Genomic DNA, 26654 nt, shown 5'->3' on the forward strand with positions numbered 1-26654 from the left:
CTGGACTGATCAAAACCAGCATCATATAGGTAAAGGTATGACCCTCTCAAAAAACAAGTTTGAGTTTCCTTACTGTCCTCCTAAAAAAAGGAACCAAATTTAAAACTCAAAGCTCAATCACTCATCCAGCTTTTAAGATTAACATAGGAATTAAGCAGTCAATTACCTTCTTTTTGTCTTAAGTATCAAAAGTATCATTCTCACAACTGTCCAGATATACACAACAAAAGCCTATTAACTGCTCAGTCAGAAGTATTTTTAAGGAAATGGGACAGATGTTCAGAGGCTAGCAAAACAAGTCACAATGTATGAGGAATTTTAAATGTGTGAGGATTATTAAAGAAGCAAAACCTTAATAGCAAAGTGACTGGTTTATTTATCCATCAAAACTGAATTATAAGTTTTAGGGTTTTTATAAGAAGAAGATAAAAACAGATTGGAAAGAGTAAATTCAAACCATCCTATACCAGTGGTATTCCATATAAAACATTTCCCTTAAGTGAACTCAATAGGATATATTTTTACTCATTAGACCTCTCATTTAATACAATCAGCATCTTAAAAGCCACCACAGCATTATTTTGCTTTAAAAACTGCAACACTGATACATTCAGACATGGTACCTTGCAGCCTCGTCTTCCAGTCGCTTTTTCTGTGCAAGTTCAGCTCTTCTTTTTTCTACCTCTCTTATTTTGTCCTGTTTGATCCTGTGGAGTTGCTCCAAGGCTAATTGCTGCGTGCTGTAACTTTCTCTCAGGTCCTAAGGAGGAAATGCAATGAAGTACATCAAAAGGAACAAAACCAATCTTGCATTCAGGCATTTTAACATTTTGTGAACCAAGTTTTAATACACATGGACAATGTAATATTAAGTTATTAATAGTCCTTGGAGGTCACTGTAAAGAAAAGTCAAATCAACATAAGTATAAAAGTAGATGGCAGGTTTGCAAAGCCTTTGATGTAACTCAGGCTTTCAAAGAGCCCTTACAGTCATACACCTGCTGGAAATGGCAAATATGACAGAAGAGAAGGAAAGATACAAAACTGAGTGCTCAAACACAACATTATCTAAGGGCACAGAAGGCAGTGAAGCATATTTTAAATAAGCAATAGGAGTCAGACTTCAACTGAAAACCAACACAATACAATAAACATGAGAATGCATCCCTTCTGCAGGGTGCTCCCCTTTGTGATGCTTCCTGAAGAATCAGTCCCACGTTTAAATCAGAACTTTATAGAAATATCCAGCAGGCTGACCCCTGTGGGAAGCCATATCCTAAAGACAGTAACTCAGACTGGAGTTTCCCTGCATTTGTAAACTTTTCCTCTTCTAAACACATCCTTCAAGTCCTATTCCATCTGCCTCTGATAACAAACTTTTTCACAGCACAAAAATCAGCATGAATCTTTGGGATAATCAGATTTACAGAAATAATAAAAAAAAAGTCAACATTAATAGAATTACTTTAGCTCGTACTTCACCAAGTTACAAAACACCTGTAAGATGCTACATTATTTTTTCTTAGGAATCCTACAGATACACACACTGAAAAATGCAACACGTATACCCTGACTTTTCATATCTGATCTCATAAACGCAAATAAAGCAATTAAGAATAATCTATTCCCACTACCATATGCACCTCTACCAACCACACTAAGAGATACAGTGCAAACTATATGAACAGAGCAAGATGAAAGTGAAAGCTTTTGTAGCAACAAACTAAATCAAGCAATTGACCACAATTTTTCCCCAAACACATTCAGATGACAATACTTCTAATTTTGCATAGAATTTGAGGACCATTGTGGAAATAAACTTGCATTATAAAAACTCTCAGATCTTCGATTTCAGGACAGAATAACCCAAAATGGAAAGGTCACTTCAGTAATTCTGATTTTTTTTTTTTCTCATAAATAATTCTCAGTCAGATTTCTGACCCTGGCAGGCAAAAGCAGTGTTGAGGAAAAACAGCAAGCAGGGTTTAGTACTGGGTTAATCTGCAGGTTTAATAGCACTGTGCTTGCTGTATCATATTCTGGATATTGATGCTATTGAATTTTTGAACTTGGACTAGAAATCATATAACCTGATTCACGGTTTAAGATGTATGGAATAGGGAGAGAGCAACAGATGGAAAAGTGAGAGAGACACCGTTTCCATCTAAGACAGTAATTTTTTTGTTAATGTTAAGTGAACTGAAAAGAAAAATACATTGGTAAAGCAAACTAGTGAACATAGTCTATTAAGAAATAAAATGGCTATCGGTATTTTGTAGTTTGGATTTCTAAGCAGGTAAAAAAAGTTTTTAAGAGGATGTAAAAGCTAGCAGAAACACAAAGCGCCTATCAATTACCTTTTAGGAAAATGTATTTAATAGAAGTTATACATCCAAACAGAAAGGGTAAGCAGAGCAAAGTTGCGAAATAATTAAAAAACAAAAAAGCCAAAGATTAGAAAATAACCTTAAGTAAGAGGAAGAGGTTGTTGAGACAGCTTAGCAGAGACAAAAGGCACTGAAGAACAGAATCATCCATATTCTCACACTGTAAGATAAGGCAGATAAAAAGCCAATTAATCTTTGCACTGTATTTTGAAAACATATTTTAGGGATGACTGAATTGTGGAAGCAGCCATTGAACACAGCAAGCCATGCAATAAACAAGTAACTAAAAAAGCATGTTACATTTAGCCATTTTTTAAAAATAAAAGAAACTCCTTAAACGTTTACAAATTTTTCTTTGGAAAAATTGGAGAGTGCAGAGCCCTCAAGCTCACCAAGCATAAATCCATAACTTATGAATAAAGTTCAAATCAGTGCCAGTAGGAGTAAGCTGGCATGTAAAGTTAAGTGGATGCATGCTGCCCTGCCTGAGAGTTGTACCCAGTTTTAGACAAGTCAAGAGCTGCCTCTGGAACAAAAACACCTTCAGGTCTAGTGGTCTGTATTTCTTACCTTATACACAAATAAGAGGCCTATGCTTACTTTTAGGACAATACCTTAGTCTGCTACCTTATCTTGTACAATGCACTATGAAACCATGTACTACATTCAATAAAAGTTTAGTGTTCGGTCCACAATTCAAAAACATTAGCCAATATAACCACAGTACTATAAGGACAGAATTTGCAAAGGCCTGAAAAATATAATGTTTACATCAAAAGGTATTCTCAAAGGCTAAAGTTGAGAGTGAGCAAAGTTGATTCATGCAAAGCGATGATTAGCAAGAGGTTTATATTTTAGTATGCTAGCAATAGTTTTAAGTACATTTTTATTGCATTATTTACTCCAAGCCATTTGGCAATTCTTATTTCACACTGGAAGCTGGGGAAAGCTTTTTGGGAGACTGGTAAGATTGCCACCAATCTGTGTGACTGGATGGAGAAATAAAAGAAACTTAAGGCTAAGTATTTAGATAATCTATGTACCTTAAGCTGACTGTTAAAGGCATCCATTTCAGCAAGTTTAGAAGCAGTTTCTTTCTCAAGGGCATCTAATTGCTCCTTAAGTCTTTGGCATAATTCTTCCTTTTCTAGGGACTTTTCGTGCACTGAACTGATTCCCGTACCTGCATAAGGGAAGACAAGCAATTTTACAAGCATTTTTGTTTTCACTAATTGTTTTCATATACACACACACCTTCCCAACCTCTTTTCTCACAAAAAATGCCTTGATTTACCTTTCTATTTGATTACAGCACAAAGAAGAAATGTCTACAACATCTAACTGAGACATACAGGTATTACATGTAATAAATACAGAATAATTTGCAAGTTGTCTTTTTTTTTTTCCATATATCACACCAATCCATAGGAAGCTTCTCTAGATAGGGACTTCTAGTGGGTTTGACATTAGAACCAGTGGAAATTGTACATAAAACTCCCTTGAGTTTACACTATTAAAAAAGACAAGGTGTAATAATATCTGTGGGCTGCATAGTCTGTATGAAGTTTCAAGCAAAAACTGTGCTTTCTGGAGAAAAATGTGTTTGTTTGTCCCTTACTTAGAACATGAAGGAAATAAAGGAATGCATATGAAACAATACTAAAATGGCACAACTGAAGAGTCAAGGTGTAATTAACACCTCTGCATCATTCAGCATTTTTTACAAGTGATGAAAAGCCAGAAATCAAACAGAAGAGAATACATTTGCAGGTACTTACTTTGAGTGTTTTCAAGTTGAGCATTTCTAATTCTTTCACTTAACAACTGCTTTTCAGGAACTAAATAGATTAGTTTATTCTGATACTCCTGTAGATAGTGAAGAGAACATAACTGATTTTTAATGTTGTTTATAAATCAGTAAGAAGAAATAGGTGAATTTTCAAACGTAACTTCAATTCATGTTAATGACGTGAATGGTCAAAGTTACCATTACGGGGCAGAGCAAAAAATTACTTCCATACTCTAACAGTATTTATATTATAAATAAATTATACTATAATATAAATTATACTATTAAAATTGAATGAGTTTTGAACAAAACACATTAACACGGCTGGGAAAAAACCCTGACATGCTAGAAGTGTAAATATTACCATGAGAACACTTGAGTTGCCTGTCCCAAGCCTAACAGTAACTTTCCATGACACACAGGAACAAGAAAAGAAGTTTCCCTTGATGTATAGGCGCATTACATAAAATTGTAGTAGAAGGTGATTTGTGGTAGTCAACTGATTTGAAATAATTCATGTCTTGCTATTCAAATTAAAGAAGAGCAGCAAGGTAATTCAACCCAAAGATCAACTTGCTCTGAATACAGAAAAACATTCCTCATAACACTTTGAGTCTGGAGTCATAAAATAATTTATAATTAAAGAGAAATCACTATTACTGATTCACAAAAGAACAGCTGAGGTTTTGATAACTGTCCTCACTCAGCTATTAGCTTATTGTAATCCATATAATAATTTCTTTAACATAAATAAAACTAAAAACCTCTGCAATGTTGATGACCTTGCTGATTTCCTCTTCTCTCCACTATAATCTGATTCACTGTTCCTCCTTATAGAATCATAGAATAGTTAGGGTTGGAAAGGACCTTAAGATCATCTAGTTCCAACCCCCCTGCCATGGGCAGGGACACCTCACACTATTATGGTGATGTATTACGAACAGCATTACGGAAACACATAATAAGAAGAAAAACAACAAGCTTAACAGGAAGCTACAAACCTTAAGCTCGTGTTGTAGTTGATTAACTTCCATGATCCCTTGGTCATATTTCTTATCTAAAGCCTCCAGTTCAGTTTTTCGAATTTGCTTTCTGCTTCGAATATCCTGCAGTCTGCTTGAGATCTGCTGATGTTTGTCCGTCTACAAAGAAATCAAAGACCAATTATACCACACACTAAATTTGTGGGCAGGTAAGTTTATGTTCAATTATTTAAAACAGCACAAATTATCTGTTTGAAATTCCTCATCTAAAACAGAGCGATAAACTCTTAGTGGGCCATTAATGTAGATTCTAAGCTTTACATACTTTAAAATAGTGTTTCAAGATGTGTAGTGAAACTTCTGTCTTACCAGAGCTTCTAATTCAAGATTAAGGCTCTTCTTTTTAGAGGTCAACCTGACAATTTCTTCTTGTTCCCTGTTACGTTGATTAAGAAGTTCTTGGCGACGAATTCTTTCCCATTCCAATCGTCGCTGGCGCTCAAGTTCTTGCTTTGCTGCCTGCACAAAAATTACATTACCTTAAATTATAATGGAGGTGCAGAACTTGGAGACCATGATTTAATATGATGTGCTCTGTTTCTAAATAGCGTAACAGCAACACAATATAGTGTCTTTTGAAAAGTGTTCTTATATATAAATTTCAGCATCAAAGAATGGAGGAAGTCATCCTATCAGATTCTTCATGCCATGCCTCTTAACTCTGGATGAAGAAAAGCTACATAATTCAGAGTAAAAGTCTGTTTAGGGTGGAATAATGCTCATAAATGAGCACATAGACATATATTGCTCATAACCTTTGAGTATTTTATATATAAAATATGCAAGTAAGTCTTACACATGGCTGAGACAACAAATAGGAGCAAAGCTGTCTCAAATTCAACTGTCAATTATGAATTCAGTACAATCTTGTCTGGCTTGCAGATTTTTGCATAACTCTGAGAAATCTATCAAAGAAAACCTCATCTGCTCTGAAAATCTTCAACCTATACCAACACTTGATTCATTTACAACAGATACAATGATTTCAGACAGAAATAATGGTCTCTCTCCAAGACAATTTGCCAATGGCCATGTGAGGAGGCAGAACCCAAGCCAGCATTCCAACCTTGCATGCTCTGTCAAGTGAATACTGTATATGCATGCACATATTTCCTTAAAGCATTAAACAAAAATAATTTCCAGAAAACAACCTCCCGCCTTTCTATTTCTTTCCTCTTCTTTTCTTCCCTTTGTCTTTCCAACTCTTGTTGTCTCTCCAGCTGCTTTTCCAGTAACAGTTGTTTTTTCCGTTCCAGTTCTTGACGTTTCCTCTCTTTTTGCTCTTGTTTTTCTCTTTCTCTCTGAGCCTTACGTTCAGCCTCTCTCTGCTGCTGTTCCAACAGGACCTGACGGCGTTTTTCCAGCTCCATATTTCCCCTCTCATAGTTGGCTTTCCTTTTGTCCTCAAATGTCACTAAAATAAAGAAAGGTAGTTATTTCTGTTCTGTGCAAAACACTGCCCTCAAACAAGTATTTTGGTTATGCTACTAAATGTAGATACTTTCTTCTTGGCAAGCTCAGGTTGTTGGGTCATGGATGATATAAGCATGTTGCATTTGTTAAAGTGTAAGTTTTCTTTTCAAAAATACCTTTAAATTTTCCTAAGACTACTCCAATGTGTGTGGGGGGAGTAGTTTAAAACCAACCAAGAAAATTATTTGAATTTCAGCGGAAACATGAAAGAACACATTTTACAAGCTAGGAAAGACTATATTCTGTTAAAAAGGTTTTCAACTGTGCAAGAAACATTAACACAAAGAGAAAGCACTTCGGTTTTAAGGGTGTTCCCTGTAAAAGTTCCTGGAGTTAAAAACAGCAGAAAAAACCCAGGATCAAGTTCAATTACTGCAGCATAGGATAAAAAGAGATGCAAAGAAATGGTTTAGGCTCCCAGCAACCACCCTTCCAAAAACAGAGGCAAGTCATGTCTTGCAGTGTGCATGTAAGAGACCTTTGCTGGTAGAATCAGGGAGTCAACAGTAGAATCCATGTTACGTGCAAGTTGCATCTAGTTTCCAGAGATTTAAACTACATTGGGACCCCCTGCTTCCAAATGTTCAGAACAAAGTAACATCTGGAACTTTCAAACTGGAAAAAAACAATTTTGCAGTAGCATGGCAGTATTTGGCCATAAAGGATTTCTTCTCTAAAATACATTATTAATCAGCACACTTTTCCTTTCCTGCAGCTAAAAACAGCCCTTATTTCTGCCTTCTCAATCCTATTAGATGTAATAGGCTGTCTGCTTCCACTTAACAACCCTCCTACCATCCAATTTAAAAGGGATCTATCTTCCGAAAGGTAGCTCCCTAGCGATTTGATTGTGTCTTCCACTTTCTAAATGTTTCAATGCCCTGCAAAGACAGCCTTATACATTAAGAATGCGAACCCTATTTTACCGGGTTGTTTTTTCTGCGGCTCCTCCTCTTGCACAGGCTGGTAAGATGGCAGAGTTCCATTTATATTTTCAGTATTTTTTGCACCCCTGGATGAAAAAAGAAACCAGCTCACCATTATTAGAGAAATAACACAGTTCTCTTCTTTGTATAAAAAAAATATTTCATTGAACATGTATTATGTTTCACTGCCCTCAGTGATGTACCTGAAAGAAGGTGGTACCAGTTCAAGAGGCAGAGTCAGTGGCAGAGGTTGCCCGGCTTTGGCCATATCTGTTAGGTGCATGGCTAACACAAACTCATCAGCTTTCAGCTGTCCATCTCCATCAATATCAGCTAGTGACCTGCACAGTTTTAACAACAATAATGATTAGAACCAAGCATCACAATCATTCACAAATGACAACTGAAACAATTTACTCTAAAAATTAGTTTTAAAATAGAGAATTCCTGTGAAATTTCCTGGTAAAAATAATTACAATTAATAACATGAATAGTTCATGAAGGCAGATATTATTTTTTTTAATAATGTACTGCTATTCAGATGTTTTCATAAAATACACCAAAAGGATAGGAAAGGTTAAGAGACATCTCTTGATTTACTGCATCATCAGGAGGCGAACTGGGAAGAGAATCCAGCATCATTCTTAACGAGCTCAAAATGCTAGAAACCACTTTTCCATACTTTTTTTTAATTAAACAAAATAAAACAAAACATTACATACAATCACAACAAATTCTACAACAGGAAACTTTGCATAGAATTCTTTTTTCCCCTTGAATCTTCTCAACAGCGCAGGGAAGATGTGAGCTGCCCCAGAGTACACTGCAATGAGTGAGGAAAAGATTACCTACCCTCTTTAAGGAGAGGGCAAACCACACAATTGTATGATTAGCCTACAAAATGCTTTCCACACAGCTGGAGTGGTGAGTGTATTGGGGGTAAACCAGTGAAATGTTTCCAGAGCTGCAGGAAAGAAAAGGAACCTTTTCCTGCCAAAAGGCAGGAACCTTTCTCAAGGAACTGTCTGTGTAGATCACATTGCTGCAATGTGTCTTTAGAGCTCACTGAAGTTTTAACACTTAGTAAAATAACTGCTTGTTAATAAAAAAAAAAAAAAAAAGAAAAAAGGGCAGCTAAAAAAACCCCCACCAAACCCTGCTAAAATCAAAAAGGAAACAACAAAACAAAAACCCAACACACACACACCACAGCGAAAAACAAAAGCAGGAGATGATGAAACGGGATTTTTATTATGTTCGCAGGCCAGCACTATTCACACTTAACAATACCATTACAGTAATTCCCATGAATATAGCACACCAGTAGAAATACTGGTAATTCCTTACTTTGGGCAAAACTGAAACTTGGGCTGTTAATCCTCTCTACAGGGGTACACAGACCTCCTCACATGAGTTACTGATATCAGGCTAGGCACCCAGGAGGGAAACAGTCATTATACACCTGTTTCATTTCCCCATACTCCAGAGTAGAGGAATACAACCTGACACTCCATTTTTACTTTCACAGCGCACAATCAAACAAGCTGAACAAATATAAGGAACATTTCAGCTTGTTGCTGCTAGTCACAAACAAATGACTGTCCTGAGATAAAGAGGAAGAAGAAAGGGAACTCGGAAAGGGATGTAACGCACCAAGCTATTGTGAAGTCTGCTCAGCCAGTATATTTTATGCGTAACATCTGAGTTATGTTTGAAGGCATAATCCAGCAGAGCAGATTATTCAAGCTTTCAGACAACTGTAAACACTTCCACCACCACAGTAAAGATAAGTCTTAACAAATGTGTAATATGCAGATATCTTTATAAGAACCTCAGTAAAACTCTAAAAAGCTGAAAGGTAACTTAATTTTAAATCTTCCTCCACATTTTAAAATGGACAAGCTTGACTTCTGAATCCTTCTAGAATGAACAAACCCTCACCTCAGTTAAACTAGCACATCACCGAATCAAAAACTGAAATTAGTATCAGCACTATTAGACGGAGTTTAACAAAGAAAAAGAATGAAAAAATATAGAGTCAAGGTATCTTTTGAAACAGAACTAATTAAAAAACTAGTTTTAGTAACAGCTTAGTTTCAGTTTATGATTTTAAATCTATGGTTTCCCTCTGTAGTTTCTTATTTAATACAGTACATTTCCTCTCTTAACACCATAAACACACTGAATTCGTAATCAGTAACTAAACTTACCAAATAGTAGCCAACTGAGTCTGTGAAAGGTTTGATTGCAGAAGAGCATTCCTTGCTTGAAATCCTTAGTAAAAATTTAAAATTTTAATAAAAATAACACTTTGAACAAAGATTTACAAGTAGCAAAAAATGGGTCACGAACTGAGGCATGTTTTTTTTAATATTAATTTAATCCACTTTCATCAGTGGCTGACAGTTGGCTTTACTTCCAGGCTTAACAATAGGCTTTACAACCTGAACACAATGAAGATGTAAATACTTGTGTTTTTTTCAGTCAAGAGCACCTAATAGAAAAGCTGACATGAAAAATAGGTATTTATGGTAATCTCCACAGCTGTTTCAAAAGCACAGCTGACTGTCTACCTTTCTGGGCAGGTCAATGAAACCTTCAGCCCAAAATCAACTGAACAAGATAAAAAGCACTGAGTCCCTTTCTTGGCAAGGGTTTATTTAAAATAGGAAATGTAATCAGCTACAGACATACACACTGACTTTACACCTACTAACTTCTAGACAAGTGCTCTACTGTGCAGTGAGTAATCCAGTTTTGTCAGAACTTTTTAACAAAACTCTACTCTTGTATTAATTTTGTGTGGAGTCTTCCAAAATGATCATAATGCTGTGGCACAGCACAAACGTCACTGAAAATCAGAAAGGAATGACTCCCTTAAATTACTTTTTAAAAGTACTAATGAATGGCTGCAGTTCCAGTGTCCTTCCCAAACTGCTTTCTTTGAAAAGATAAGAGCCCAAATATCTAAGCAATTACTAATACGCATACATAGGAGCGCATGCCACAAAAAATGACTGTGAGATGTCCTCAATTTTATAAAGTCATAAGAAAGAGTCTCAGTCCAAAGAGTGATGCTTGGAAAATGACTGCTGACTTTAGGGAGCTAAATTCCCCAGTCTGGTTCTCAGGCTCTTTTAGTTAGATCCCACTATTACTACTCTTCTCTTCCCCTTGACAGCTGCTGTAGCTTCAGTCTACCTGAGGAGACTTCTGACTCCTTAGACTCCCCCAGGTCTAACACAGTGTCCAAGCCAGTAAATTGATGGTTATTTTCATTTCTTGGCTGATTGGTACCAGCAGCTGAAGCCCACTATCTCCTGCATAGGTCTCAGCTTTTTATATAGATTTCAGCTTTTTATTTCATACGCAAGTCAAACCCCAAGCCGGAATTCCATCCCCAAGAAAACACTGCTGGTTTTCCCACTCCGTATCAAATGCTATACTCACCTGATAAATAACCACTCATACTTTTATCAAGACTGTTAAATTTCTGTCTGTATTTTAATCTGGAGGCCTGAGGGACTGCCCAGTCCGAGGATACAATCTTTGGTGAATTCCCAGCTAGTGAAGCACTAGAGGAAGAATTTGAACTGTAACAGAATTTAAGAAAAGGAAAGAAAAAGAAACAAAGAATTCTAAGTTATTTAGCTTAATAAACAGGCATTAAAACAGAACACATATAGTATATTCTGGTAACATAAAACAACTTTCACAAAGTTTTACCTCTGTTAATGTGCTATAAATATTTTCAACACTACTATGTGATTTCACTGTGAAAATAGGAACGCATATCTGAACCAAAACTCTTGAAATCAAGATCCTGTTCCCTTGCTACCACAGGCCACCTAATTCATCAGTCCACCACTGCAAAATACGACTATAGAAAACCACAGGAAAACATCTCAAATTTCATACGAGCATTTACAAGGGCAGTGAAGCATTGGGCAGATGTCTAAGCAATTTTAAGATGTATGCAAATGAACAACCATAAGCATAAAAAGTTATCTGATATACTGACATGCAAAAACCAGCTTCTAATGCTGTTAAAAGTCACTATATTCCACCTCTATCTCTTCTTTCCATTAGTGACAATGACAGGCTGACTGGATTTTTTCCAACTCATTCAATTTTTGCAGAATAGTGCCGATGGAGTGTTTAGATATACCTATAAACCTTCTACCTGTGAGTCCCAGCATTTTCACAGTGTCCCATCTTTGAAGATCAGACAAAACCAGGTGCATCCGGCCTGCCTTATTTAAGGCAACCCCCTATTCTGTCAAGTAAAAAAAACTTTGCAGTGTTATTCAAGGCAATAAAGAATGCTGACAGAAACAAAGCCTTTCCAGCCTGATGCTGGACAGACATCCTTTCCATGGAATTAGGTAAGGTGAGGGTGAAAATGCTGTCAACAGTAACACTGAAGGAGAGCTACTTTGTAACACTACAACACCAGGAAAGAAAAGCTTTTGTTAAAAAGAAAAAAAAAAAAAGCTCAGAGATGATTACAGACACACACCATATCTACAACCATCTCACTGAACATCTGCTAGCATCAGGTGCCTGCACAAGGAGCCCAAAGTAAGACATGTTCATCCTAGATGACTTGTATCAACAGAAACGAAGGTGCACCTTTTTTGAGTCCCCTTCCAGAACTCAGCTGGGCTGAGATGCCCCCTGTACTGTCTTTTGGGAGACTGTTCTCTTGATGTCAAATGGGACAGGTAGGTCTAATCCCTCACTTTGTCTACGGCAAAGCTCTAAAATCAGTGAAGCAGAGCAGCTGACTACAAAGATTCATAATCTTGTATTATTCATAAAACAAATTAATGCATAAATATTTATAACAAATACTGTTCATACAAGCCTGCTCATTACATGATGCCCTCTATAATGAATGAGCACATCAATCCATAAACATTGCTTTTATAACCACTTGGGAAATTTTACTTCTATTTACTAACGAGCTACCTTCCCTTCTATTTGGCACCGCCTTCTTGCGTTTGAACTCTTCTCCTACTTCTGACAGATTTGCCAGACTACTGAAAACATTATTGTGCATATCAAAACAATCTATTTTCAGACCTGACAGGTCGTATTAAATAGACTAATTTTTAATATACTTTGAAAATAGAAATCTTCCATGAGTTTTGTAAGGTATACAACTCACAATACAACCATTTTAAACTTAACTTTCATACCTGCTAGATCCTAAATCGATAAGTGACTGTGCCTTCTGTATATTAGTGCCACCAAACCCTCCTGCCATGGCACCTAAAGAACCAGTATGAGGCAGTGCTGGAACAAACAAACAAACAACAACAACAAAAAAACAGAACAAAAACTGTAAAACAACCTGGTATAAGGTAATGTTTTGTAACAAACACTCAAGGTTTTGACAGAAATACAAAAATTTGATCAGTGCCTTGTTGTTAACTAGTTAGAACTGATTTGACAAATGTGAAGCCTGGAAAAAAAACCCACATTTTTAGTAACTTTTTCTTAAACTTGCGTTCAAATATTAGCATTCCTGTCTGGAATTAGCCCTAGAGAAAATAAGATTCACAATTCTGAAAACAAGCACTGGACTGTACTACATGTCCTGGGTTCAGCAGTAGCAGTCATTTTTCTCCTTAGTAACTGATGCAGTGCTGTGTTTTTGACTTTCAGCCTAGGAACAATGCTGATAACACCAATGTTTTTAGTTGTTGCTCAGTAATGTTTACTCTGACCAAGGACTTTCTGAGTCTCATGCTCTGCCAGGGAGGAGGGGAAGTTGGGAGGAAGCAGAGACAGGACACCTGACCCAAACTAAACAGAGGCATTCCATACCACAGCGCATCACAGTTACCCAGAAGGGCTAGATCACTGCTCGGGTCAGGATGGGTATTGGTGGGCGGGTGGTGAGCAGCTGTATTCTCTTCCCTTGTTATTTCCCTTATCATTATTATTATTGGTGGCACCAGTAGTGGTTTGTGTTCTACCTTAGTTACTGGACTGTTCTTATCTCAGCCTGTGGAAGTTGCATTCTTTCGATTCTCCTCCCCTTCCCTCCGGGAGTGGGGGAAGAAAAAGAGGGTGAGTGAGTGAGCGGCTGCGTGGTTCTGAGTTACTGGCTGGGCTTAAACCACAACACTGTACTTACTTAAAGAGAAAGGTATGGACAAAGGTTGTAAAAGGTTAGATGTTCCATTTGGCAGCGAGGACGTACTGACAGAAGGCACCAGGGGAGTGGACATAATCAAAGGAGGAATAGAAGTCATGGAGGTCAGAGACATGTTAGCTAATGGTGTGATCGTAGACACAGACGTTGGCATGGACAGATTTGGCATGCTACCCATTCCTGGAGAAAAAGACAACAATTCATGATTTAATATTGCAGAGGCTCCAGCAAGAAATGGGGTCCACTGTGCTAGGCAAAAACTACACAAAGTTGTGACAATCCTCTGTAGGGAAAAGCTGATAATGTTTCTGAACTAAGTCTCTTCCAAGCATTGGCCTTGGAAGGATCCACACTGGTACAAAGTCCCTACTTAGGGACCCATGCAAATGGTTTCTTTCAGGCAGCTGCCTGAAGTGATTAAGGGCACTTGAATTTCTGGATGAGCCTTGTGGAAGATAACCCTTGTATGCAGATGAGATGACAGAAAGTTAACAGGAAGTAATCATATACCAACCAGAGCTCTCTATAAATGCAGGCACTTGCATGCAAACACACAAGGCTTAGCAATGGGCAGATATTTTAAGTCATGTGTGCAATTGATATATGCATACATTGCAGCATAGAAGTATGCATTAATTTTGGAATACAGCTCAAGTCATTATGTATGTTTTGTTCTACAAAACAACAGAATACCAACAGGCATGCACTGAATCTGAAAACATCATCAGAAAGGGGAAAAAAAGTTAAAATAATTCTGTTCAATTGATCATATAACCAAACCAGACAAGCTGATTCATTTTGAAAAAATATTTAAAGTAAGTGTTCCACCAAAACTTTAACCTTTACTAAGTTCAGCTTTAAAAATCCCAAGTATAAATAGCTAGATGAGTAGGAGGGAGACAAAAAAAGACTATCAGTACAAGATAAGAGCCTGCAAGTGGGATGGCAGATGTGAATGGCCTTCTTCCACCTCATGTCAAAAATTCAATAGGTTTACCATTAAGTGTCTTCAAAGAATGAAATTATCAAAAATGTCAAGAAAGTAACTTTGTGAATTTCCTAAATCAGAATATCCTTGTGTTTTTTTTCACTGATTCACTCAACTGTCATGGTCAGATTAACACTTGTATTTGGCTGCAATTAACTGTGGATTTTTACCTCTGAACACTAAGTAATTATGTATTCATAAGTACCAAAGCGAGCTGACATTAGCGGTGAAAATACTGGAGTTTGTTTCATGACAGGAGGGAGAACTGCAGGCAAGTGCTGTCCTTGCAATTTCAGCTTGATGAGTTTCATGGCTATAGAGAACTCCTGTTGATCCATTTTTCCATCCTTGTTCAGGTCCGATAGTGTCCTTAAAACCGAAATAAAATAAAATTGGAAAAGCCCACAAGGAAAAAAAGCAAATTTAACTTCTTCACTTAATGAGAAGCTTTTCTATCAGTTTTGTTTACTGGTTTTGTACAAGAAAACAAGAAAATTCTTGCAACCATTTACAGATTTTCTACTTTTAATGACATTCGAACCCTCAGAAGTCTGACTACACACTTGGTTGCCTACTGCAGAGTTCAGTTTTTAAGTTGCTGTATATTAAAAACTTGAGAAAGAAGGAAGTCACTTGGAAAAGCAGTAGTCCTCTGCTCAGTGGACAGACCTGCTGCCTCTGCTAGACTATTTTCTGTGGTACTAGCCAAACTAATTATTTTAAATTTATGTCTGGTAATATAATGAAGAAATGCAAGGATCCAAAACAGGAGGATGGAGAAACCTGCTAAAGGCACTATACACCCACTATGAAAACTCCATTAAATCACAAAATGTGAGGGTTTTTTAAGCCTGACATCTGCATTGTCTTCCTCTGACACTTTGGCAAATAAACTTAATTACAACAGAAAATATATGCAACAGTGCATCCATAAAAAGACTGAATTTCTGGTCAGACAGAAAATACGAAATCTGAGTAGATGTGAGGAGTGAGCAGAGGAGTGTAAATAAAATCAGGAAGGACAAAAAAAAATTAGACTTAGCATTAAGCTACATTTAGCCTATCATTCTGTTACTATTCATTATAAATCCCCAAGACCCTATGCAAAAATTTCTTTACCACTCTTTTCTAGGCACTTTAAGAGTCTGAAGAAGAAACTAAGTTTGCATTTAGTTAGTTTCATTAATATTTTTTCACAACTCCCACACAAGGAGTTATTCTTATTATGAGCCTCCACTGTGTGCCTTTTAGCACATATGTATCTTGATAACAACCAAGTACTCCAAAATGAACACAGTATTCAGTGCAGACTGAGAAGTGTTGCAATCACCACATATATGCTGCAAAGAACAGGTGTTTTTCTAGTTTCTGTATTGTAGCATTGACTGCTATCATAGAATGGCTTGGGTTGGAAGGGACCTTAAAGATCATCCAGTTCCAGCCCCCTGCCATGGGCAGGGACACCATCCACTAGACCAGGTTGCTCCAAGCCCTGTCCAACCTGGTCCTGAACACTGGCAGGGATGGGGCAGCCACAACTTCTCTGGGCAACCTGTGCCAGAGCCTCAGCACCCTCACAGTGAAGAATTTCTTCCTAATATATGATCTAAATTTCCCTTCTTTCAGCTTAAAGCCATTCCCCCTTTTCCTGTCACTCCACGCCCTTGTAAAAAAGCCCTTCTCCAGATTTCTTGTACGCCCCCTTAAGGCACTGGAAGCTGCCCTAAGGTCTCCCTGGAGCCTTCTCTTCTCCAGGCTGAACATGCCCAGATCTCAGCCTGTCTCCACAGCAGAGGTGCTCCAGTCCTCTGAGCATCTTTGTGGCTTCCCCTTGACTCACTCCAACAGGTCCATGTCCTGTTGGGGGCCCCGAAGTTGAATGCAGTACTGCAGAGGTGGGGTCTCTGAACTGTGAGATGGAGATTTCTCAGTGTAGTATAACTGATCTTCTACTAACACTTTCTGTGGCTTTAGATTTTTTTTCCTGTCTTCTACTTGCAGTGTATTTTCCATTCCCAGTTTAGTAGTATATATTTTTTCCCATTCTTAACCTTATTGCCATTTTAGTGGTTACCAGTATTTCAAATATCATTCAATTTGGTATCTCCAGCAATTCATTAATCCATTATTTACCTCTTTTCTCTTTATTGTTATTTGAAATGTTATTTTTTTTACCTCCTTTTCCATTATATTATTAAAAATCATAGAAATGGAGAACCATGAAATTGGAATAAACCTTAAATCTCATTTAGTTCCAAGCCCCCTTCTAGTGGAAGGGACACCTTCCACTAGACCAGGTTGCTCAAAGCCCCATCAAATCTGGCCTTGAATACTGCCAGGCATGGGGCAGCCACAGCTCCTCTGGGCAACCTGTGCCAGCGCCTCACCACCCTCACAGTAATAATTTCTTCCTAATATCTAATCTAAATCTATCCCCTTTCAGTTTAAAGCCATTCCCCTTTGTCCTATCACCACTTGCTCTTATATGTATTTATAAAAAATATAAAGATAGGGCTTAACCTTTGTGGCAGTCCAACAGGCACTTCCTTCCATGAAAGTCTTGCAATTTATCATTTTTTTTTCAAGCACTTACTACAGTTTAAAAAGGCTGTCTTCAATATGATACAATCTGAATTAACATCATGAGAAATATTTAAAAAGATACTGCTTTTTAATTAAAATAACGATTCAGACAACACCCCTACTTCAACTGCTGAAAGCCTCTTTGAGACAACACATCATACTGAAGATAGTACTTGAATGCTACACATCTCCTAAGAAAAAAGAATACCTTACCATATTTCAGCAAGGATTGAAGCTGGTAGACCCGACTGCATAAAAAAGTTACGTGCTTGATCACCTATGATAAACAGGAAAGACAGACAGACTTTTACACTAAAGACACAGATTTTGAGAAGATCTCTGTACTCCCTTGTGGGATCAAAGTTTCAAAAAGGAACCAGCATGCTAAATACCAAGCTTTCCAGTTTCATATCACCTAACCCTTTCCTTAGTGACAGTGATTGGCAGCTACCCATGTATTCTGCAATCCTGAATCTTTGCTCTGAGAAGTAATTTCAGATAGTTATAAAAAGCTTTAACAGGCCACAAGTCAGCAGCTGCTAACAGTTTTAAAGATGCAAGATTTAGAGAAGTAAAAATGACTGAAAATTTAGTCCTGAACCAATTGCTTTGACAGGAAACAGCGAGCATGCTACTTCTTTCCTTCTCCTTTATCCAATCTAACTTGAGCCAGTATTGCTTCTCCAGAAAATCTGGGAGAATATCACATTTTGAATAATTTTCTGTTCCATCAGAAAACATCCACTATTTCAGTATTTCAGGAAGGGAACGGGAACTATTGTGCAACCTCATATCAAGATCCAAACCAACTGGCACTGATCGTGCTGTGAACAAACATGTAGTAAAACATGGATAATGGTGTTAATGCCTACCTATGAGTGAATTACAGATGCTTCAAGCTAAGACTTCAGGTTATTCTTTCACCTCTTTCTTCCCTTATATTCATATACCACCTTTCATTTCAAGCAGTTGCCAAATAAATAATGAAGCCTGCAGACATATGTGCAGGTAAGAGCTAGATGTGGCCTACGGGTAGTCCCTGGGACTGAATACTTTTCAGCTAGTGGTAAACACAACCTCCCAGTGCTGTGTGGCCAGAGCAGCAGTTATGTATCACTTAGCCAAAAGACATGAATGTTCCAAGCAGACAACTTCCCACCTCAGTCCTTTTTGGTCCCAAAAGAAGAAAAGCTGAGGCAGCGGAACCACCAGATAGGGCATCAGCAGATAGTTAGGCAGGTAGAAACAATTATGGGCAGTCTTTAGTGCCCATGCACACACTTGATTTAAGAATGGGGATTTTTTGCCAGTGAGCTTGAGTCTTTTCTTGATATCACAAGCAGATTCTTAAAAACTGCAAACTCTGATATGCACAGCAACATGACCCAGTTGTTTCAGAGGAGAAGCAGCTGAATGCAACTGGAACTGACAGCAGGCCATTGCAAAATGCCATTAGCCTATCCAGAACTCACTGAAGGCCCAAGGGTTAATAAATTTCAAGCAGTCATTAACAAGGACATACTGTCAGCATCTCTCTCCCCGCCTCTTCCTCCAAAACAAAGCTATCTAACAGCACAGTATTCTCTAACACTGTTCAGACAGAGAAGAGCCACTTCTGGTGTCTGTGGCGTCACATGCCATAATAGCTACTGTAAGTGCTACTTGGCAGCCTCCCATCTAAGCATAGATTTCGCCTGATACTCTTTGATTTTGAACCTAGACAGCACATCACTGCTAGCTGCAGAAGTGACAGGGTTAATAAAAGAATATTCCTGTGCCACACTTCAGCCAAAAGCTTGTATAAGTTTAATAATAACCCGTGGCTGTTTGTCCAAAGAATATGGTAATTAGTCACACAACAAAGGGCTAGAAACAGGACGTAGTTTGCAAACTGTTTTACAAGGATACTTATGCATACACAGAAGTTAATGTGTAGTCCAGAATCTCAGACCAACCTGTAATGTAGCCTCCTGTGGGTTTAAGGCTATCAAACTGCTTGTCATGTTTGGCCCGCTCTTCAGAGGTGATGGCCCATATATTTGGACCTCCTAAGAAACAAAAAGCAAAAACAAAACACTGAACAACCAAACCAACTGAAAAAGTTTTAAAATCAAACACATCACTTGCAAAATAAAAGCTTGGTTTCTCAAGAGACAAAATTAGATCTAGGCACACCCAGCTCCTACCAGTTTGGCAAGGATGTTATGAAACACAAACCTGCTTCCCAGATGTGCAAGTGCTAGCTGAGACAATTCCTCAGCTAGATCTCTTTACAGTCAGCTTTCAAAGATGCTCTGTCGTCCTTCAAACCTGGTGCAATGCAGTTTCCTGCTGCTGCTGACTGTTTGCAGACTGGGCAGGATGCATGTTCCTCACCATACCCTGCGTGAACCAAATGCTCCCCTGATTCACCGATCAGCAAATGGCATTCCATGTCACTTAAAGGTTCTCATATAGAGGGCTAACACCCTACAGCTGCCAAAAAGACTCATGCTTCATTTTACCAATACTTCAAAATTGGGACTGCTACAGAAATATGTTGGTTTGTTTGACAAAGGCGTAACATTTTGAGTTTTTGAGCAGCATGTGATTTCCACTTACTATTTTTCAATGCTAAAAAAAAAAAAAAAGGTGTTAAATATTACAGCCTCAAAGTAACAAAGAGAAACTGCAGGGAATGATCATGTTTACAGAACTGTGCTGATAGAGCTGGCAGACCCAAAGTGACTTTCAGAAATGCTCCGACCTGCTGGAGAAAAGGTCAGGGTGGGCGCCCTTTGTCAGGAAAGCAGATTGCCAGAATAATTGGGTTTGCTTTTTAAGTAGGAAGAAGTTTTAGTTGGGAAGTTCTTGATAAGAGTCTAATTTTTCAAATCTACAAGATCGGCAAGAATTGGCCAAAATTCTGAATGGAAACCCCCAAAACAGTATTAAAAGATTACTACTTTTAAAATACATTCTATTAAGCATTACCACTTCCAAAGAACTGTTAATCTGTTCTTCAAGCATTTGTATTGCTCACTAAAAGAACTGAGGGAATAAATAATTCTTCTAATAAGATACTACCAAATTGCTTTAAAACGGACAAGAATTTGAAAGAAAGTTACTATAAAATGCTTCCTCTTTTCCCTACATAAACCTCTTTTCAAAGTGTTGAATCTACAAAATTTCAGCAGTTTTCACTGTTTTTAAGAAAACAGCAACACAGGAAAGGAACTGCATGCTGATGTACTTGCCAGTATAGACATGCTAACCATGTTCATCATCTCTCACCTGTGTTTATCCGCCTATGCAGACACATTTTCCAAAATAACTAAATGTCTCCTCTTAAGAAAGTCCTGTTAAGACTGTCATCCTCCTGTCAAATTAATTCCCTCTCAGTAGGGAAATCCTAAAGAAAACACCCAGACCAAACCAGAAGCTCGTGGGGGATATGAATGACAGAAAAGGTGGCAGGGCATTAGGATACAACCTTTACGCACCCGGATTTGGTGTTTTGGTTCCCTCTCTTGAGGATATGCCTTTTTCTTTTTAATGTGGCCTCAATGAAAAGGTTTTCTTGTAGGCTGCATGTGGTAACTATGGACACACATTATCAAATGTGCATTGTGTGAATGTTTCAGGAGACTGAATGCAATTCCTGAAAAAGACCAACCTACTTATAATTTATTTCAAAGGTAAGGATTTCAGATTTTCCCTATCCCTGAGGACGGAGACTGAAAAGCTCTTTTTTACCTGGTGCCTCCATCAAAAAAACCCCAAACACTCTCCATTGTTTGTTTGGTTTACAGGCATGGAAGAAAATAACTTGGTAAGCCTTAATATGTAAACCTTAATATGTAAAGCCGGCCTTCTCCCACATCATTTGACTGGTTTTCTTTAAAGTAAATATATCAAAATACACATATTTTGTAAATAAACGTTCAGAGAAAACGCATTCAGTTCAGACAACTGTAGCCACGTCTTTCTTAACACTTACCAACATTCAGTAATACCCTGAAGTTTAAGATAAACATCTTAAAAGGAGATATCAGAACATCTTTTAATTTAGAAGGTTGAATGAAAACATGCACCAAATTCCAACCAGAAAAGAGATGGGGGAGGGACAAGGCAAGGCAGTATCCAAACAAAGTCCTTCCAAAGCTGCCATCCCCTAGATGCTAAGTCTGCAAAGTAATATGCGGTGGGGTTTTTTAGCAGGAGTTAGGGTCTAGAGAACAGCATACCTTCGAGTCAGCACAGCTCTCCTGTCTCTGATAGTGAGATATCTGGTGCCTGTTAGCAACTGCTCAAAGTCCCAGAGAAAGTTTTAACCTAGCATCACTTAAGAGAGGGCATCTGCCATTTTCAGCCCGAACTAGAACAGATCATTCTTTTATGAATACATGTTTATAACCATTGAATAATGAAAGTATGTTAAACAGAAGTGTTTGAAAGAAGAAAATTTAAAAAACCCCACCCAATATTTATGGGAGGGATTCACAATGTGAGCATTCAAGGCCCACCCAACATTACTTCATTAAAGGATTCAGTTTTTTTCCAACACCTACTCCAGTGCAAAACAGAAACAAAGAACAGAAGAGGGAAGGTTAAAGCATTGCAAGCGCTTGTTTTTAGCGTAACCACGTGCTCATGACTCTTGATGTTACCAGTTGGTGATACAAATAAGAAAAGAAAAAACTATAATAACAAAATAAGAAAAGAAAAAAACCTACAGAAATGGTATAGGAAGTGCCATTTAAATTAAGATTCCTCAAAATACGGAACAAAAATACCACATTGGTCTATCTGAAATTAAGACTTTGAACAACGGGTATCAACAGGTCTTAGCAATTCCACAAAGCACGTCACAAAACCAATCTTCAAAGTAACTGCCGTGCTTGCTTATAGTACAACTGAGACCATCACAATAAAGACTTACCACAGACAAAATTAGTTTGAAACTCAGTTCTGTGTGCCACCATCAAAATGTGCCTCCATCCTCACAGAAACTATGGCTGCTTCCCAAAGCTACCACCAGTGGTAACACTGGCCACTCAGTATCACTGGTGAGAAAAATTACGCTGCCTTGTTTACAAACAACCAAGTTTTGGGCATGTTGAACAGTGACAAAGGGAAGACTATTCCTTTTCTTGGGAGGACAAAGTTGCAGGAAGAGTCACAGAGAAACACCTGCCATCCAAAGTGTACCATCTAAACTTACCTGGCTTAGCTCAACATTTGTTTGCATTAACATGCCTTCAATCCCAGGCCTGGGAAACATCTTGCCCATAAGCCAGATCCAGCTAAAAGGAATAATTAATTTTGCCCAGAGACATCACTGTTGTTATTCCTTCCTCACAACCCTAATCCTTATTCATGACAAGGCACACACAAATCACTAAACCAAATCACAGGCATCTCCACTCTGCAGACAGCTCTCTGATGAGGCAGGAGGCATGCATCTCCTTGATGGAGCAGTGGTGAACCTTTGGCTCCACAGAGATCCCGAGCTGGCACCAAGCAGCTGTGAACTACGACACTTTTACAAATCAGTTCAGAATCAGAAATGAAACACAGTTGCCATGACATGCACTCATAACCGGCTTTGCTGCAGCCAATGAACAGTACATTTCTACTTTTCTGATTTACCTTAAGTTTCCTGGAAATTTTCAAGAGAGAAATATTTTTTCCCAACGGTAGGTGGTACAATTTTGGAGGAGAGCGGAAAAAGAAAACCCGTACGTATCTCTCATAAAATCATTATTCTTCAAACGAGGTTACTTTGGAATTGTACAACTTCATACATGAAGCAAGACCCATCTGGAAGAAGCTAACTATTTGACTACTTTGCATTTTTAAGAATCAAAGCTCAAGAAATGCTGAACTTGGGAGACGTTTTCCCCCCCAAGATCTTCCTTAGAATAGGGTAACTATTGCCTTCACTTCCTTTCTCTGTTTATGAAAAAACACATTTCTGTATTAGTAACACCTCTGGGACACAGATTTGAAACTACCTGTCTTTTCTAGAGAAGGTTGTTACCTTCAGAGAAGACTCTGAATAAACATCAGGACTGGCAGGTGCTCTAGAGACCTAGTATGGGAAACCTGGACTTACAGTCCACGAATGTCTCAGTGGATTCCTTATACCAGATCAGGAAAGCAACAGAAAAAGCTCCTCTAGTTGTCCATTCCACAGCCCTATAACATGTTCAAGAGTTCAAAGTCACATGTGGAAAGTCTGCACGGAATAACAAAGACCCACATGAACAATACAGTGCTAAAGATCATGCTGGCATACCTTCAAGACTTCTGTAAAGACGACAAAATGCATACTGACCTCACCTTCATGTAACAGGTATCAACATGTAATTCAATGTGGTAGCAATTCCAACTAATTTTATAATGTTGGAAGCAAGTGACCACGCTGAGCATTAAACAACATTTTCTGTTCCTTCAAGCTCGTTTTAAATAAAAGGCATCTTTCTACAAGAGTGTATGTGAGTCTGTTTATGGCAGGATCACAGCACTTAGTAGGACAGCTCCAGAAATGTCTTTACAACACCACATGAGACAGATAATCTCCTGAAGAAAATAAAGGACTTGCTTTTATGGGCTGCCAACATCAGAAATGGAAACACTGTTCATTCCCTGAAATGGTAAGTTGGCATTGAAAAAGAGGGAAGAAAAGAAAGTGCAATCCTAGAAGAAAAGTAAATAGACTTGAAAATGCTCTGTATGACCTCTGCCCCTGGTTAGCACTACCCGCAGCAAAAGGTAGTTATACCAAGAGCAGTACTATCAGTGAAAAGAATAAAGGCAACTTTTAATTTGTGGAAAATCACAAGCCATTTCTCACATTCTCCGAAAAACTGTGTTTTTCACTGACAGGCGTTTTCTCTAACAAAAACTACGCTCCTATGACCTACAAAGTTAATTAACTCCACAGAGATAATAAACCTAAATTGAAAGAACATTCCTTGTAGACATAAGTCACGAGGATGAGTGATTACACCACCATCTTTTAAACGATCCAAAAAATCTAGCATTAAGTGTCATAATGACCCTAAATAAATATTTATCCCCATGTTTAAAGATGGGGAAATTTCAACACAGACATGCAGCAGCATGCCTCATGCTGCACAACAAGGGGTTTTCCTTAATGCAACCAGTAATCACATTACTCTCATTAGGAGCCATGAGAGACTTGTTTGGTGTAAGAAATACTGGGATAAACCTAATAATTCTAGCCTTTCTCTGTGTTCGCAGATTAGTTTACCACATTATTTATTACAGATCATATTTAATGCTTGAGATGTTGAATCACATTTCTAATTTTTCCTCAGTGATGAATAAACACTCCAGCAGTCTGAAAATACACAGAACATTCTACCATTGGTGGGAATTTCCAGAATCCTTATCAGTGTTTGCTATTTTCAATATTTGCCTCCCTCTTTTGTTGTTGATTCTTTATATCAAATGTAGGAGAAAATGCTTACTGATAATAAGCATTTATTCTTACTTAGGTGTGCAAAGGTGTTATGAACTACTACTGCGGTGCCTTTGGGTCCATCTCAAAGTACCACTTGCCCTTCCTTAAGGAACACACCTCTTATTCCCAGCTTCCATGCATTCTGGCCACAACAGGAGACACATGCAACCTCATTCATTTCACAACACATACATTCATCCCAATACTACTTGTCCTACCAGAAATGCTTCACAGAGGCTCTGAGTGTATTAAGCAACACTACAGCAACTACCAGAAGAAAAGGGTATCTCTACACTTAACTGCAGTGTAACTTCAGTTAAAGGCTGTGTGGAAACACATTTCACTTTTATATTTTCACTAGAATTACAAGAATTGTGCCCACTGAAGCCAAGAGAATCTTCAAAGATTTTCAAGCATCTCTGATGTACTATCCAAAAATAACCATTACTTGCAGACAGGCTATAAATAGCATTGGGCAAGTGCAGCACTTAACAGATTTGGCCAAGAAATGCTTGCTTAATTGAAAAGCATGCTCACAGAAATGTGGACATGGCAGCAGCCGCCACACTGCATTTCAGAGTGCAATTCCTATCTCTATATTATGTACAGGATTTCTAGATATTTCGGTGCATTGGGAATCCTTAAGTTCAGCAGTTCACTAAAATCAGTATTGTCCTCATGTAAACTAACCACTTGCTCCTAAAAAGAGCAGAACTCCATATGATGCAGTATTTTGCCTGATACAGTCAGTCGCATCCCTCCACTTCTATACACAAAATCTATCTGTAAAGGAATAACATTAACATTTCTGTCCCATGCAATGATCTCAGTGCAGAAACATAATCCTTGCTTTTAGAATGAGTATAATCCCTAAAACAATTTAGAGATACATAATAGTCCAGTCCATGCTAACAGTAAAGATCCACTTGTTTTCTGAATTTTCCAGAACAATTTGATTCCAAAGCAGTTAAACTATCAGTTTGTAACAGCAGCACAGTATTTCTATACCTGATAAAAACTACAGAATCATTTAGCTCATTATAGCGATCCATTTTCAGAAGCTCATTTTTTAATTATATTATTGCGAAGCAGTACTCAAATATAAAGCAACACACCAAGCAAGCAAAGCAGTAAAAAAAACCACTCCAAAATCAAACCCACAGATATAGAAAAACAAAGCAAAGTTTACTGAAAGATGTGTAAAGAGATTTTTTTGAAGTTTTGTTAGAGCTCCACTAATGTAAAAAAAATACATTAGGAAATGCATATAAACCTGACAGTACTGTCAACTGCATACTAAGCATGCCCCCTCACATGAGTTTTCTGTAGGATATGTGACAACTCATTCAATAGTTTCTTCTGAAGTTTTAATGAAGCAAGTTTTCTATTTGTCACTAAGAACTGCAACTACAGTAACTTATAATGCTGGTAAACTCATGCTTTATTCTTGAAAGCTAATTTAGCTTTCTCTCTTCTTACAGAAAAAAGCTGGCACACAGGGGACTGGAGCACCTCCTGTACGGAGACAGGCTGGGAAAGTTGGGGCTGTTGAGCCTGGAGAAGAGAAGGCTGCATGGAGACCTCATAGCAGCCTTCCAGTATCTGAAGGGGGCCTATAGGGATGCTGGGGAGGGACTCTTCGTCAGGGACTGTAGTGACAGGACAAGGGGTAATGGGTTAAAACTTAAACAGGGGAAGTTTAGATTGGATATAAGGAGAAAATTCTTTCCTGTTAGGGTGGTGAGGCACTGGAATGGGTTGCCCAGGGAGGCTGTGAGTGCTCCATCCCTGGCGGTGTTCAAGGCCAGGTTGGATGAAGCCTTGTGTGGGA

The 26654-nt window shown here is 38.1% G+C and overlaps 1 protein-coding gene across 3 annotated transcripts in view; it reads right to left on the reverse strand.

Moving 5' to 3' along the window:
* ITSN2 (intersectin 2) overlaps positions 1-26654 on the reverse strand; it is an 85340-nt gene that overhangs the window by 34888 nt on the left and 23798 nt on the right. For 2 of the 3 annotated variants that reach the window (XM_065681749.1, XM_065681751.1), the window contains exons 3-17: positions 19308-19400; positions 17566-17629; positions 14975-15138; positions 13764-13961; positions 12820-12916; positions 11069-11211; positions 9829-9892; positions 7822-7959; positions 7619-7704; positions 6371-6633; positions 5529-5678; positions 5178-5318; positions 4166-4253; positions 3431-3570; positions 624-760 (exon numbers count right to left, since the gene is read on the reverse strand). In XM_065681749.1, the coding sequence (XP_065537821.1) occupies positions 624-760; positions 3431-3570; positions 4166-4253; positions 5178-5318; positions 5529-5678; positions 6371-6633; positions 7619-7704; positions 7822-7959; positions 9829-9892; positions 11069-11211; positions 12820-12916; positions 13764-13961; positions 14975-15138; positions 17566-17629; positions 19308-19400 (1966 nt within the window). Of the gene's footprint in view, positions 1-623; positions 761-3430; positions 3571-4165; positions 4254-5177; positions 5319-5528; positions 5679-6370; positions 6634-7618; positions 7705-7821; positions 7960-9828; positions 9893-11068; positions 11212-12819; positions 12917-13763; positions 13962-14939; positions 15139-17565; positions 17630-19307; positions 19401-26654 lie in introns of those variants that run through there. The other variant, XM_065681750.1, reaches the window with a different exon arrangement.

The sequence above is a fragment of the Lathamus discolor genome, chromosome 5, assembly GCF_037157495.1.
Source record: "Lathamus discolor isolate bLatDis1 chromosome 5, bLatDis1.hap1, whole genome shotgun sequence".
Classification (NCBI taxonomy): domain Eukaryota; kingdom Metazoa; phylum Chordata; class Aves; order Psittaciformes; family Psittacidae; genus Lathamus; species Lathamus discolor.